Source organism: Adiantum capillus-veneris, chromosome 25 (assembly GCF_014529385.1).
Source record: "Adiantum capillus-veneris isolate H3 chromosome 25, ASM1452938v2, whole genome shotgun sequence".
Taxonomy (NCBI): Eukaryota; Viridiplantae; Streptophyta; class Polypodiopsida; order Polypodiales; family Pteridaceae; genus Adiantum; species Adiantum capillus-veneris.
In genome coordinates, this window is record NC_140955.1 from 34,758,446 (window position 1) to 34,775,353 (window position 16,908).

General features: G+C 42.0%; 1 protein-coding gene across 1 annotated transcript; it reads left to right on the forward strand.

Annotated features, from left to right (window-relative positions):
* The first annotated feature begins 4,567 nt into the window (after positions 1 to 4,567).
* LOC147424701 (putative L-type lectin-domain containing receptor kinase S.5) lies at positions 4,568 to 6,949 on the forward strand. Its single transcript, XM_086500496.1, has one exon. The coding sequence runs from the start codon at positions 4,735 to 4,737 to the stop codon at positions 6,841 to 6,843; it is 2,109 nt and encodes a 702-aa protein (XP_086356622.1). The 5' UTR covers positions 4,568 to 4,734; the 3' UTR covers positions 6,844 to 6,949.
* The last annotated feature ends 9,959 nt before the right edge of the window (positions 6,950 to 16,908 follow it).

Sequence of the window (16,908 nt, forward strand, 5' to 3'; positions counted from 1 at the left end):
TAACACATTAGTGGATCCGTAGCATAAAATAACCAAGAAGAACCGATAGTGATTGAACTTCATTCAATCGCCCATTTGCTAGAAAATCAAAATAGGGTTAGGTTTTCCATCAATCGAAGTCTCACTTGACGTGGCTAATTTTCTTTTCAGCAATGGCTTTGTGCCTCCTGCCCCCAAGATGGTGGTCTAATGCCTTAGTGTTCCACAAAGTCAGCTTGGAAGGTGAGAAGCACCTCTTCCATAGGGGTTGGCCAAGAAGTAATGGGCGGCCAGGCTCAAAAATAATAAGCCTTGTGTGAAATTCCAAGCAAAAAAAAATACACAGCGAATTGTTTTCCTGCTCTGCAGACGACGCCGAGATGAAGAAGATGCTTTGCAGCAGGCTAAAACCACCAAACCAAGGGTCGCTTAGGTGTCGAAGTTTCACCACAGGGCCGGGGCGACCATATTGATGCTGCTTCTGCTCAGTTTCGCTACAGCTCGACAGACGGCCTTCTCTCTCTGTAAGCGGCCGTACCCGTGAGGTGGAGTCAAGAGCCGAGGGCCTGATGGCTCTGATACCAGTTGTTGGAACTCAAGGCTATGAAGCCATGGCGGTGCAGAGAAGGAGATTCAGCAGAAGGCGAGAGAGAGAGATTCGACACAGCTTTGTGAAGTAAAAGAACACGCTTTGATTGAATTGATTAAAGTGTAAACAACCTTACAGTATATAAATAACCAAACTTTCCATGCAAGACTTGAGCTCTAAGTGAAGCTAATCTGCATGCTATAGGGGACAATGCCCACGGGCTTGACATACCTAACACGTTTTTTGTAGATGGGTTTATAGCTAGGATTTTGAGTGTAGAGGCTTAGGGACAGGTATCCTAGTGAGGGGATGGAGTTCCTTAAGTTTCGTGTGATTCTGGCATGATCTAGTGATTTTCCTTCTCTTGTGTGTATGTGGTGTAGTTGAGAGCAGTGAGACTCTAGGTTGTGATTTAGTTGGCCTTACAGAGTGTTGTATGTGTAGGATGGTCTAAGCCTGACAAGCTAAAGAGATTTCCTTAGTGTGCCTATCATGTCATATGTGTCCTCGATTGACTTGAGGCCTCACAAAATGTGCAACATAAAGCAATATAGATACATGTTGAGAGTATGGAATTGAGTGTATACTAACATCCCCCTCAATGTCCACCTGAAGATGAATTAGGCTGAGCAAGGGCCAACTCCAAGTTGATGAAGATGTCAAAGTATTTGGTCCTTCCAAGAGCTTCAATGAAGATATCTACACAATCTCCTTTAGTAGGGAAATACTTAAGCTCTAAAATTTCATCTTCAACATTCTCTCTCTAACATAATGATGTTGAATCTCAATGTTCTTTGTGCATGCATGAAAAATAGGTTTTTTGATCGTGACCATGCAACTTTGGTTGTCTCAACGAAGTGTTACCGTATTCTTCATTAGAACATCCAAATAAGTAATGATTTTCTTGAGACAAACTACTTCACAAGTTGCAAAGAAAGCAACTTTGCACTTGGCTTCCATTAAAAAAAGTGCCACTAATTGCAACTTTGGTTGTCTCAATGAAGTGTTATCGTCCCGAATAAATATCTAAACTCTACATACCTTGTACATATGTCCATAGCTTTATTAAAGGCATGTTGGTCTTTAAGTGGGAGGATGATGGGACTAAAGGCCAAGTGGTCGATTGCTTAGTGTGGACACACACACACACACACACACACACATATCGTATATTCACTCTTTGAGTAGTATTAGGAATAAGACTCGAACACCTTACCATTGGAGCTTTGGCTACATAGTCTCTCTCTCTCTCTCTCTCTCTCTCTCTCTCTCTCTCTCTCTCTCCCCCCATGCACTGCGAGTGCAATATACTTCAGAAGTAATTTGAGTGTTTTTGAAGTTTTGACATAAAATTTCTTTGAATTTCGTGCATTTTCTCGCCTCCAAATTCAAATTCAAGGATAAATCTCAAATTTTATTACACAAAATCTAGGTTTTTGAGAGCATTGCTGTATGACATGTTTTGGCACCATGCAAAAAAACACTCTAGTTCTTTTATTACTTCTTGAAAAATATTTTGGAGAGTATGTACTAGGGTGGCTCTTAAGAATCTCAAATTTTTACAAACTTTGAGCATGTTCAAGTGTAATTTTTTTAACGATCACGACTACGAAGGTACTGAAAAAAACCTAGGTTTAATGTTAGCCTTCACATTTTAACAAAGAAGGTACGAAAACCGACAAAATTTGGAAGAAAATAAGACTTTGAAGAAAGTTATTAAATACTCTTATAATTCTTTTTATAAATCGTGCACGGTGTATGAGGAGCTTGTATGGTGTTTTGTTGCTTTTCTAATTTAATTTTCACCACCCACATTCGTGAGTATGGCTTTTTTGAAACATATAAAGTTTGTTTGGAGCTTTAGTAAATTTGGAGAAAAATAGCCACTCAGAATTATGCAAATGGCATCTAAAAGCGGGCTTGGCGGCAGGGAAGAATCAACCTTGGCAATGGGCCTTGTATGTAAGAGGATGAAATATGTGATCATCCATCTGAATGTTTATTAATGATATATCATTATACTAATAGGGAAAATTACCAAAATACCCCTCTAATTTGTGGAAATTCCCAAAATATCCCTCAAATTTCAAAAATTACCAAAATACCCTTGCATCTATTTTGGTTGGACTGTTTAAGATTTTCTAATCTTTATTCCTTTTGGACAATTAAGATCCGTTTTTGAGTGCTTAGCATGTAATTTGTCACAAATTACCTCGCTAAAAGGGCAATTATGTCTGAAAATAATGAAGAAATTCATCTCCAAAGCCTATGTAACATACCCAAATTCTAGTTTTAGCATCTTGTATTGATAGACAATCAGTTTTCTTATCAAAAGCTACAAATTTTTTCGTCTTTCAAAAAATTTAATCTCACGACCATGGGTACTTTGGGAAATTTGGAAAAATGGAAGGGCATTTTGGGATTTGTGACAAAATATTGGGGGTGTTTTGGGAATTTTTGAAATTTGAGGGGTATTTTGGGAATTTTCGCAAATTAGAGAGGTAGTTTGGTAATTTTTTCCATATTTATATAGCTCTCCTAATGGCTTCAAAAAATAATATGTTCACTGCTTAGTGCAAAGGTACACTCTAAAGAGAGAAAAAAAAGCAAAAAGAAAAACACATGTGTATCGATGTACACTTCACCTTCTTTTTATACTAGTAGAGTCGGCTCTCTCTCTCTCTCTCTCTCTCTCTCTCTCTCACAGCTTCTCTTGGTTTTAGAGTTTAGCTTTTACATTCGCAGATTGTGACACGTGTAAAAGTCTCCCTCTTCTGCCATATTATGTTAGTTTAGATGAAAACAAAAAGTATGACTTTCCATTTTCATGAATCTTTTCGTTTTTTATCACTTAAGTGTTTTGAAAATCATTTCATTTTTCCTAGATTGGGGAGACATAGCTCCTAATGTTTATTCATGGGAGCATAAGTTCGTGGATGCATATCACAAGAAGTTTTGGACAAATTCTCACAATAATTCCCACATTGTGACTTACCTCAACATCATGAGCTTCTCTGAGGGAGGCACCGCATACCTAGCTAGGTACGATTGGGGGTAGGGAACTGTCGGCTCGGTAGGGGGGCCGGTGGTCCCCTGCCCCCAATCGTACCTAGCTAGGTATGCGGTGTCTCTCGAGCAGAAGCTCATGATGTTATTCATTGTATGAAAAACATTGGAAAAGACTCTATTTTCCTACATAAAAAAATTTCTAAATCTTCTTATGCATGTACGTGTATATAGTTTGAGTAACCAGTAGGTGTCCCCAATTTTGAAAGGAGATGGATAAAGGGGTATCTCGGGAGATCCTATGGATAAATTTGAAGTGAAAAAGGGGAAGGGAGCACGTGGAAAGAGGAAGCGGGAGGTGTAGTAGACACGTGGAAAGAGGAAGAGAGAGAGAGAGAGAGAGAGAGAGAGAGAGAGAAAGAGAGATCTCATTTCCCAGGTCCAGACGGAGTTGTCAGTCAGTCGTTACGGAGGGTCTGGCCATGGGTCGGCAAGTGTGGCAGAGGGCAGAGTGAGAGAGACACGGAGAGAGCTCATCTGAGCGATGTGTGTAGCTGGAAGAGGGTGTGGCCATAGGTGCGCAGGTCCGACAGAGGGCAGAGTGAGAGAGACAGCGAGAACGCTGGTGTGAGGTGGTCTGAGCGACTGTTTCAGAGGCGGAGATCGAGCTGTAGAGGGTGAGGCCATCGCTGCGTAGGAAGGGCAGAGGGCATAGCGTTGCGCAGAGAGAGATGGAAGAGAGAGGAGAGAGAGGGTATTTGGGTAGATTCCATGTAATGGGAGCGTAGAGCCATTAAGAAGTTGTCAAAATGGATATTTGCAAATTAAGGGACGATAAAGTAAACGTCCATAATGTTGATTTTTAGAGGTTAAACTTAGAGTTAAATGTCAATTCCCTATTATTTACTATCAATCACATTATAACGTGTTTTATAAAGTCCTATTATGCCTGGATGGAATATGGAGCTTGACTTGACTTTCTCAAGGCAATGCAACGAAGCGACTACTACGCATAGCGCGAGGCATGACCTCTGCCAAAGGGCGGTCACACACACACACACTCTCACTCTCTCTCTCTCTCTCTCTCACACACACACACACACAGGTTGTCACACACACACACCGAGCTGGCCTCTTTCTTCTTCCCCAGATGCAGATCCATGCGCCCCACATGCAGCTCTCTTTACCGGCCCGCCTCCTTCTGCAGGCGGCAGGCAAGGGCGCCGTCCTCCAGCTTCAGCCGGACTTCCATCATCGTCCCTGCATTCTCTGACGTCCTTCTCCTCATCATCAATATCACCTTCTTCTGTGCCATCTTCCTCAGTACCCCCTCACCATGCCTCGCTAACACCCAATTCTCCTTCCCCATCTTCAACCCCAACGAGCCCACCCTCAAATTCTCCAACAACTCCAATGTCGACAACCAGGCTTTGCAGATCACCCGCAACTCCGGCTCGCGCGACGTCTCTAACACCTCCGGCCAGATCACTCACCAACAACAGCTCCAGCTCTGGCATGACTCTTACAGTTACACTGCCTCCTTCAACACCTCTTTCCTCATCAACATGGGGCCCATCATGGGTGGCGGCACCAACGACACCGGTGGCGGCATGACCTTCATGCTTACCTCGCTCCCCGCCATCGAGCATCTCCGCAACAGTTCTGGCTCCTTGCTTGGCCTCTTTGATGGCAGCTCATCCACCAAGGACCAGGCCCAACGGGTCGCAATCGAGTTCGACACTTTCAAGGATAGCTTTGATCCAGATGGGAACCATCATGTGGGCATTGATGTCCATAGCAGTGTCTATTCTACTCTGGCCATACCCTTGAGTCCTCTGGGTATAAGGCTCACAGACACATCCACATCTGAAGGCATATACACCAGTGTCTGGATTGATTATGACGGTCGTCTGTTCACTCTCGATGTTTATCTCGCCAATCAAGGATCTAGCCGGATGACCAAGCCCACCGATCCGATCATTTCAGGCTATCCCATCAACTTGCGGGATTACCTCCCACAAAATGTTTATGTGGGATTCTCTGCTTCATTGGGTACAATCCTAGAATCCCACTGTGTTCTTAGGTGGGATTTTAATTCAACCAATTTCCCTGAGAAAAGCAAGATTTCCCTTATAGTAGGAATCACAATAGGGGGAGTTGCTGCTATAGTCCTACTGGTAGGTTTGATAGCAATTTTGCTGGTCAGGAGGCGGAGAAGAAACCAGAGACTAATGGACATGGAAGATCTGACAAATCTTCATTACGGACCACGGAAGTTTGCATACAGAGATCTCAAGAGGGCGACGAATGGATTTAGCGAGGCGAGCAGTCTGGGGCGAGGAGGGTTCGGAGAGGTATATAAGGGGGTATTAAGGTCCAACAATGGAATTACAACAGAGGTGGCTGTGAAGTGCTTGTCACAGAAATCAAAGCAAGGGGAGAAGGAGTTCAAAGCAGAGGTAATGAGCATGGGCAGGATGAGGCATAAAAATCTAGTGCAACTCTTGGGGTGGAGCTATGGGAGCCACCGCGGGCTGATGCTAGTGTATGAGTATCTGCCAAATCGAAGCTTGGATCGGTGGATAGGGCAAGGGCAGGAGGCTGGCGGCGAGGTAGAGGTGATGGGGTGGGAGAGGAGGTTTCATGTGATGAAGGGGCTTGCGGCGGGGCTACTCTATCTCCATGAAGAGTGGGAGATGGTGGTCATACACAGAGACCTCAAGCCAAGCAATGTGATGCTAGATGCAGACTTCAATGCAAGAATAGGGGACTTTGGTCTCGCCAAGCTCATCAAGATGGAGCAAGAAAGCGCACAGACGGCGACCATCGCCGGCACCTTCGGTTACATAGCGCCAGAATCGATAGAACAGGGCATCGTCAGCAAAGAGTGTGATATTTACAGCCTTGGTGCCATTGCCATCGAGCTCGCCACCGGCCATCGCATATCCATCGACTTCCTCCACCGCCTGTCGCGTCTGCTTGAGGAATCGAGCCTGGAAGAGGCCGCCGATCCACGGCTCAACTCTTTCGACCCCTTTCAGTTGGCGCTTCTGCTCCGATTGGGCCTGGCTTGTTGCCACCCTCATCCGCCTGCGCGCCCGAGCATCCGTGACGTCGTTCACGCTCTCTCAATGTCGGGCTCCTACCCCGCAGCCATGGCTGCCCCTTCTGTGTCCTCTTTCTCCAGCAGCTATGCCAGTTCTATTCATCGCAATATACCGATGTCTGATTCTTCTCTAACGGCTATGGAGATTTCAACAGGTCGGTAGCCTCATGTGACAATGTCAGTATTCTTTGAGCAGTAGAGACTGTTGGGTACATGTCTTTGTACAAATCTCTTTGTTGTATCTTCAATCAGCTTGTATTTGTTGTGTACATGAGTGCCAAATTAATTATTATCTCTTGTCAATTATTGTCAGTAATTAGTCAATGCCTGTCAGTGCTAGCCGATTAGCCAAATAAAATCCCTTTCAAAACATCTCAAATTATGCATACTTGATCGAAGGGAGATTTTGAGGAAATGAAAAGCATGTTTGGCTGATCGAGTAAATTTTTATCTCTGTAGTGAAAACAGAAACCTTCTTAAGTTGTACTAGTGTGGCCGGCGGCCGAAGGAGAGGCGGCCGCCTCTCTCTCTTTCTCTCTCCCCCCTTGCGTGCGCATTGTCCTCACTGTATTTTTCTAGCCCCCCCCCCCCCCCCCCCTTCCCCCCCCCCTTCTCTTTCTTCTTTCTCTTTACATCACTATTTTGTATCTGGTCTATCTAATTTATACAAAGCGGAAAAGGTGGTTGTATAACAAAATTATAATTGTCGATGTATCCAGTTTAGCACACTATTGATGTGGCCTCGAGGAGATCAAATATAAGATGTACCTATCACGTGGGTTCAACAAAAAGATATTTTTAATTACGAAAATTATCACATTCTTATTTACAGAGGGATATGATTTAAGCAACTCCCAAAAAAGAAAAAGATTGCATAAGATGCTCGTTGGAAAATTGACAGAGAGCAGATAATAATAATATCACTTGCACGCAGGTGATATAGTAGGTTTACATAGTCAAGCAAGTGGCACACGAAATATATTTTGGGATGACTACATAGGGCATTGTTTTCATAGAGTAGGTACAAATATAGTGATAGAGTAATTTGGGCATGAGATAACAATAATAATACCATCCTCCCCCCACCTACACAAGAAGTTTTGGACAAATTCTCACAATATTTCCCACATTGTGACTTATCTCAACATCATGAGCTTCTGTGAGAGAGGTGCCGCATACCTAGCTAGGTACGATTGGGGGTAGGCGACTGTCGGCCCGGTTGGGGGGGGGGGGGGGGGGGGGGGGGGGGGGGGGGGCGGTGGTCCCTTGCCCCCAATCGTACCTAGCTAGGTATGCGGTGCCTATCGAGCAGAAGCTCATGATGTTATGCATTGTACGAAAAACACTCAAAAAGACTCCGTTTTCCTACATGAGAAAATTTCTAAATCTTCTTATGAGCTATAAGCAATAACCCTCAACCCAGAATTAAACATTTGTAATTTTTTGTCCCTTCAAGAGATGCTCGAATTCTAACATGACTGTTCATGAAGAAGGTGACAACTCTCCTTCTCCCTTCTCTCCCTCATGGCAGGGCTTTGGAAAAGGTAGGGTGGCTTTATCTAAGACCTGCTCCAAGGCCAAAAATGGTTGCCTCAATTTGTTGCAAGAAGGATTTGAGGTCGCCCCAAATTTTAAAGATTTTTAGTTGCAAAGTTCAAATTTATGTAAAATTTCCCTTCTCAAAAATGGTTTTCACCGTCTCCAAAAGCGGGTGAAAAGGATCAAAAGCTGGCTCCATAAAATCATTATCCCAAGCCTTCCCTCATGGACACACATAAAGCGTGATAATTGATGTGAAATTGACATAACATAAAACCTAGACACGCATTTATAAACACAATTGTCATCTACTTAACATAATATGGCGGAGGGGAGTCCCCTTTGCACGTGGCGCAAGCTGCAAGATGAAGGCTACGTTCCAAACGAGAGAGAAAGAGAGAGAGAGAGAGGACACACGATAAAAAGGGAGAGAGAAAGAGAGGGAGGCCGGTCGGGCATACTAGTAGTTTTTAATGTGCAATCTGCATGGACCTTCATCTTTATCGAGGATAGTAACTTTTAAGTTGATGCTAGCATTCTGTATGCCTGTATGCTTAGTACATTATAAAATTTCATCTTTTTTGCCTCGGAACATGTATTATGACCCATCAAGCAGTGACGTGCTTAGGGATAATTGTACAGTCCTTGTTGGGTTAATATTAATCATGCACTCACAATTGTGAGTATTGCCAAAGAAAAAGAGGAAAATCATCTTTTTGAAACTCGTCAAAACAAAATAGAATTGTCATAGGCTGGAGCCAAAAATGATTCCTTGTGGCCTTTGTGTGATCCTATCTTGAGAGTATTTTTTCAACAATATAAAAGTCAACATTTTGGTGGGTCCTGACTCAACAAGTGCAAACATATTGTGATTTATATGCACTACCTCACCTTAAGAGTCGGTCTGCTTCCGCCTATTGGGTTGTGTGTGTGTGTGTGTGTGTGTGTGTTGTAATTTCACAGTTGTAGGCAATTCTCCATTTTAAAAAACTCCATGCCAACCTTCGGAATGTTATGGAGGTTTGACATCTGTGTTTGGACCGCAGCCGAGCGCGGACACACACACACACACACACACACACACAAAGTAGAGAGAAACAAAGATAAATCGGGCTTAAGTGGGCGATTAGGGTGTATCTATGAGTGTGTGTGGTTTCGAGTCACTCAAGTTTTTTTAATCTCAAAATTGAATTTGTTGATTCTATAGTGGGCCAGTGAGTCTAAGGATCACACCTCATGACCCATTGATATCATTTGAGTTGCACATATTGACCATGGTATGGCATGAGACCATCATGATGCTCTCAAATCATAACAAAATTTGTAGGTTGCGAGATGCCACCACGCTCTCATCTTGCAAAGTCCATGCAAAGTTTTGTTGCGTTTGGACACTGTCACAACAACCCTATGGCAATTGGCTATTGCAATAGCATTGGACCTTTTAGATGGTGTTAGACAAACCTTTATAAGAGTAGCAGATGCACCAACCTCCCCTCCCTTGCAAAGTTTCATTGCAAACTAAGACCGTCGTGATGGTCCCATGCCATATTGACCATCGCATGGCTTGGGACCATCGTTATAATATTTGACTCTTTTTTTTGTTGAAAGAGCAGGTGTTATATCATCCCCATCCTTGAAAAATTACGATGGGTTTGGACACTATTACAACGGTCTTCTGCTCTACAATAGCCAGTTTTTGCCATGAACCTCCAAGTGGGTCTAGAGTAAGAAACTAGCCATCCATAGAGCTCCAAGCTTGTCTATGGAAACAAGTTGGCTATGGTACGTTACGAGACCATTGTGATCATGTGAGATTGCAAGGAACATTTATAGGAGTAGGAGATGCACCAAGCTTCCCACCATTGCAATGTTTTGTTGCGAGGTGACATCGACATGATGGTCTTATGCGCTCCCATAGCTAGTTGTTTTCCATAGATCACCAAGCACGTCTATGGCAAAAACATGACCATGATACAACAAGGGACCATAAAAATGGTGTCAAATTGCAACACAACTTTGCAAGAATGGGGAATGCACCACCTTCCACTCTTGTCCCTAAAATTTTTCCATCCATTTGGACTTCATCGTGATGGTCCTGTGCCATATCGTGCTTATTTTTTCTCATAGGCCTCCAACTGGGTCTATAGAAAAAAAACATGGCCTATGGTACAACACGAGACCATTGTAATGGTGTTAGATGGCAATAAAACTTTGCAAGGGTGGGGAGGCACTAGACCCCTACCCTTACAAAGTTTTGTTGCGCTTGGGGGGGTCATCTAGAACCTATATATCGTGTGCATTCAAGGACTATTTATAAAACCCCTTATCTTTGTATTTTTCACCAATAAAAGAGATCTTTTTTTTATCATATCTGTGAATTTTCTTTCAAGATCATTTTTTCAACACCCTTCTGTATGTGAAAATTTAAAAAAAAAACCTATTTTTGAACCCACATGATAGGCATTTTTTTACTGTAGAGAATTACCTCCCCCCTTCCTCCCACCCCCTTCCCCTTTTCCAGGTCATTTTTCCCATGGACTTCCAGTCAAGCATATAGCAAAAAATTAACCATGGTGTGGCACAGACTCAACGTGTTGGTGTCATATCATACAAATTTTCCAAACCAAGGCATGCACCCTACTACTAGTAGAGCTAACCAATGCCATGGAATGTCAATCTAGTGTGGCTAATTTTTAATTTTTAGTTCATATGAATAGTGGCTTGACCATTGATGTAAATTGTTTATTTTTGTGATTGTATATGAGGGCCTATTTGATTTGAGTGAAGCCATGAGCTTCTAGATTATAAAAGATTTATCTTAGACACTCAGATTATCATATTAGAGAGATATTTTGAATCAAAACCACTTTTGATCGTTGGCTCCTTATGTTTTTTGGATGATAAATACTAGCACACAATCATTTTTAGTATTTTGTTTATCTTCTTGCTTCTCATGCGTGTATCTCCCTCCTATGAAGTGCTATTATGATTTTGTGACTTGCATTGCTGTAATGGAAATGGCCTATGAACTTTGAGAGTAGCGGAATTAGGAAAGTAGGTGAAGCACTTTTAAGAGATTACTTTGTGAGCATAGCGGGTGAACCTAATTGATGGTAGCAACATAAACATGGTACTTAATTAACTTGGCATGGACAATACTTTTGCAACAGAGAGAGTTTAGAGAACATGACAATATTTGAGGACCAGATTCATATGGAGCTGGTCCCCCCTCCAATAGGCATTTGTATTATAGTTTCTCCCATCAAGAGAGACTTGGTACAATACAATCTTTGTGTTCCTTGTGACCTTGTTGATGCAATGAAGATGGAAAGCTTCATGCATCACAAACATAACATAACATAAACTTGAATAAAGCATTAACTATCCCAAGCCTCAGTCCCAAGGCCTCAAACACCTTTGAAGGTGGAGAGAGCTAGCGGGGAATGAGGATAGGGAAGAGGAAGAAGAAGCATTCCATAGGAGAAATAAGTAGTTCCTCACTTATCATTACTCTTCTTGCTAGCATACATAATAGCATAGTAATGGAGATGGAGAAGATGGCAAGCTGAAGCATTGAAGCATGACTCTTGGTTGGATTTGCATTCCATAGCCAAGAGTGTTGGTGTAGGCTTTCACTCTCACAAGCTTGGAGAAGGAGGTGGTGTTCCTCAACTTTCAACAAGTGAGAATGGTATCTCCAATGAGTGTGTGTGATGGTGTATATCCCCCTAGCACCCCCCTTTCTTGCTTTGGGCAAAAATTCTACTTGCTACAAGCTCATTGGACCCCTCTCCCCTTAGCCAATCACATCCAGCATGCAGTCAAGCATATGGGTAGTCTTTTGACAAGTGTCCTCCTTACCCCTTCGAGAGAGAGAGCTTGAAAATATCTAGATATTTGTTAGGTGGAAGTAAAAGCTCATTGGACCCCTCTTTAGCCCAACCAATAGCATTCAAGCACCCATGTGGTTAAGCTTAGTGAGAGTCCCATGTGCTCTTTTAGAAGTCCCCTAACTTTGAGATTTTTATGCATAGGAAGTTTCTCAAGCAACTTCCTCATTAAGTGAGTAGGTTCTCTTTTTGACTCAAGCATCTTACCCCCCATGCATAGGAAGCTTCTCAAGCAACTTCCTCATTAATATGACAAGTACCTCAAGTACCTTAGTCATCAAGCATGACAAGCAACTTAGGTGGAGTTCCCACCTCAAGCACAGCCCTAGCTTGCCTAAGTTTAGGTCGGGTTCCCACCTCAATCACAGCCCTAGCTTGCCTAAGTTGAGATCGGGTTCCCACTTCAAGCACAACCCTAGCTTAGCTAAGGTTCTCACCTCAAGCACAACCCTAGCTTGCTTAAGGTCTTGCTTAAGGTCAAAAGGACTTTTAACACTAACCATTGGAGGTATTTAATGAATCTAACCCTAAGGTCTTTTAAGATTCATTAGTTAACCTTGCTCTTTAGCAGACCATCTCTCATTTTGGCCCCTTTACCATTGGCCCCGTGTTGAGATAGATCCGTAAGCACATGTCTATATTCTAACCCTTGTTCCCGTTTATTATCCCATATTAAATGATCACTTTAATATGAGAAAATCATTTGGGTTGGTTAGATATTAGATTTTTGATGACATTACCTCTCTCTTGAAATCACAGTCATCCTCGACTATGAGGTAAAAGAGATAAAGTCATAGCCATTAGTCAATTTGTCTTTACGGGTAGAGGATCCCTTTTTACCCTACGATATCATTCCAAGATGGATGACTAATCCATTTGGTGCTTGGGAGACATAGCTTCCGCAAGCATGTCTGCTCTTTAGTCCATTTCATCCTCCCAAGTAGAGTGACAAATTCTACATGGTGTTTGAGAGACGTCTTCATCCCAAACATGATTCTTAGTATGCATACTACTTAAATTTGTGCACAATAAAGAGAGTATTAGTCTTATAAGACAAAAACATTAATCATTTGAAAAAACATGTACATTTGGTTACTCTAATGTAGCATTGTAAGCGTTGACAAGGTTCATACTATCCTTAAGATGGATTCCTTGCATCCATCTAGCATCTTTAAAAAGATAATTTTTGAACTTAATAAGATACCGTCGGATAATCTTACCATGTCGTAGTACCTTGTCTTCATGCCGAAGAATAGCTTCGGGTTGTAGTACCTCTTCTTGATCTTCAATTTTGGGAGGGTCTTCAATAATTGGTTCATTTGGAGGTTCTCCTTTGTAGGGCTTGAGTAGGCTCACATGAAAAGCATTGTGTATGAGCCAATGGTTAGGTAACTTGAGTTGATAAGCTACCTCATTGATTGGCTTCAAAATTTGAAAGGACCATAGTATCTTTTTGCTAGTTTAGCATAATACTTTTGATGGCCCATAGGGTTTTTTCCCGTCGTTTGCCTCAATCGAGCCTTAGGAAACTTAAGTAAGACCCAATCATTTTCTTTGAATGTTAAGGCCCTTTTGTGCTTGTCAGCAGCAGCTTTTTGCCTTCATTGGGAGATGGATATAGCCTCCTTAATCTTTTGAAAAGATGTTTGCAGGTCACAGCTATACTCATCGACAGTGAAGATCTTCCCATGTACTTTGAGTAGCAAGGGACTTTTAGGTCTTCCTTCTATGATTTCAAAAGATGCTTTTCACGTAGAAGTATGGATAGTATTATTATACGCATACTCTACAAGAGGTAAGTACTTTTCCCATTGTGTGTGTTGATCTACTTCTGTAACAAAGGTCTTTAGTAGATCAAGAGTCGTAAGATTGGCTATCTCACTTTGGCCATCCGTTTGTGGGTGATAGGCCGAAGAGAAATTCAATATTGTACCTAGATTTTCAAAGAGACCTTTCCAAAAATTATTGGTCATTCTAGGATCTATATCTGACACGCTGGACGTTGGCAATCCATGGTGTTTGAAAATCTGTGATATGAAGAGAGTTGCCATTTGGTGTGCCTTAATAGTCTTGTTGACAGGGATAAAGTGTGCTTGCTTGCTAAACCTGTTGACTATTGTCCATATTATTGTATTCCCATGGATAGATTTTGGTAATCCAAAGATAAAATCCATGGATATACTCTCCCATGGTGAATTAGGAATTGGCAATGGCTCGAGTAATCTGGGTTGCTTCCCTCTATCGTACTTGGACTTTTGGCATACTACACATTTTGAAACATATTCTTGTATGTCCACTTTCATGGTAGGCCAGTAAAAGTACGTCTCTACTCCTCGAAGAGTAGGTTGAATGCCTCTATGCCCCGCATAGGGAGGAGTGTGGGATTCATACATGACTTTCTCACAAAGGGAGTGGATAACACATAGCCTATTGCCATGGAGAAGATAACCATCCTGCAAGGTTAATGGTTCCTCTTTCTTCCCCAAAGCAAAGGCTGACATTAGGTCTTTAAAATCAGGGTCAGTAGCATACTCATCTATCATAGAAGATAGATCATTGTGAGTTGCTATTGACACAGCATTAACTTTTGATCGTTGTGAAAGTGCATCAGCCACTTGATTGTGCTTACCAGCAGTGTGAGCAATGTGAAAATTAAATTGTGAAAGAAAATGTGCCCACATCATTTGTTTGTCGGAAATCTTTGTTTGCGTCATGAAGTACTTGAGACTTTGATGGTCTGTTCGTAAGATGAATGGAGTCCCCAATAGATAGTGCTTCCATGTGTCTAGGGCATGTAGAACAGCTAACAGCTCTTTCTCATAAATGCCTACGACCCGTTCATCTGTGTTGAGCCTTCGGCTCTCATAGGCTATGTCATGCTATTCTTGAAGCAAGACTGCTCCAAGGCAATCACAACAAGCATCACATTGGACCTCAAATGGCTTTGAGAGATCCGAAAGCATAAGGACTGGTTGGGAGATAAGCTTCTCTTTGAGCTTGTCAAAAGCACTTTGCTCCTTCGCAGTCCATGAATACTTAACGTTTTTCTTTGTTAAGTCATGTAATGGTCCTGCTATTTGAGAGAATTTTGCCATGAAGCGTCTATAGTATGCACACATACCATTAAAACTTCTTAGCTCATGTAGATTCCTTGGATTAGGCCATGCTTTTATTACCTCCAACTTTGATGGATCATCCATACGGATACCATCTCGAGAGATAATATGACCTAAGTATTGAATCTCTTGAAGGAAAAATTCACTTTTCTTTTGATTGAGAAAAAACTTATTCTCCCTTAATGCTTGAAAAATCACTTGGAGATGTTGCTTGTGTTCCTCCAAGGAATTGGAGTAGATGATGATATCATCAAAGAACACTCCAGTGAATTTGCGGTAGGGTCTAAAAATTTTCTCCATTAATTGATTGAATGTGGCTGGTGCATTAATCAAGCCAAAAGGCATGACTAGATATTCATAAAGGCCAAACGTTGTACGAAACGTAGTCTTTAGAATATCTTCATTCACTATCCTTATTTGATGGTAGCCACTGTTAAGGTCAATCCTACTAAAGTAGGTAGAGCCTTGTAGCTTATCAAACAGATCTTCTACCCGGGGTACGGGAAATATTTTTTTGATAGTGATATGATTAAGTGCAGGATAGTCCACACACATGCGGTATGTACCATCTTTCTTTTTCACTAAAACGACTGGAGAGAAAAAGGGAGAGGAGCTAGGCCTCACCATTACTTTGTCTACAAATTCTTGTACTTGCCTCATGATCTCCTCTTGTTGAGCTTGTGAAACTCGATAGGGAGGCTTGTTAGGCGGTGAGCTTCCTCATAGGAGCTCAATTCGATGGTCACCATCCCCTCGTTTTGGAGGTAAGTCCATAGGGATATCATCAATGAACACATCTTGGAATCCTTTTAGAAAGTTAGAAAAGTCTAACACTTCTTGATCCTAACATTCACCTTTGATGAAACATAGGATCTTTTTGGGATTCTTTGACAAAAATCATGTACACAGAAACTGAGCTTTTCATTGATTTATCAAGGGCAAGAGGATTTACAAGTGGTATAGTACGACCAGACTCATTAGCATCTATATACATAGTCTTTCCCCTGTAGGTGAAGTAGATTCTCCTTTCAGGGAACTTCATGTTGGCAGCCATGCGGTTGAACCATGGTATCCCTAGGATAACATCCTCATGTTGGAGAGGAGAGATGAAGAAGTCTTATTTGTCAACATAGCTTTGGACATGAAGCCTCAACTTCCCAATCAAGGGAGTAACGGAGGCTTGTCCCTTGAAAGCGGCATTGTCTGTTACAACATCTCCCATCTCAAAAGCTTGAATGCCCAACTCCATTGATATGAAGTTGAGACCAGAACCAGGGTCAAACAGGATGAAAGCATCATGCTCCCTTACCTTTCCCCAAGCATAGGAGAGAGGTGATCCTTTGCAATGAGTATCCTCTTTTGAAGCTTCGATAGTGGAAGCTCTAGGAGTCTCATTGCGAGCATTTCTTTTGGGGAAAGCACGATAGCCATGTCCTTGCTCCCCACACTTAAAACATTTGTGATCCTTGCGAAAAGTTTCAAGCTCTTCAGGAGAGAGTTTATTTTTACCTTTGTAAACTCCTTTCTCCTTGGACCGATTGTTGTTGTTGTTGTTGGAATGGCCGTGGGAAAAATTTTGGGCATTAATTTTTCCTTTTGCATTACTTTTGTATTTATTTTCCATGGGTTTGACATTTCATCTAACCCCTTGTTGGAAATTGATGTGTGAAGCAACCATGGTAT

What these genes read in the sequence shown, in the direction of transcription:
- LOC147424701 (XM_086500496.1), top strand. Translation starts at nt 4,735, where the DNA reads ATGCGCCCCACATGCAGCTCTCTTTACCGGCCCGCCTCCTTCTGCAGG.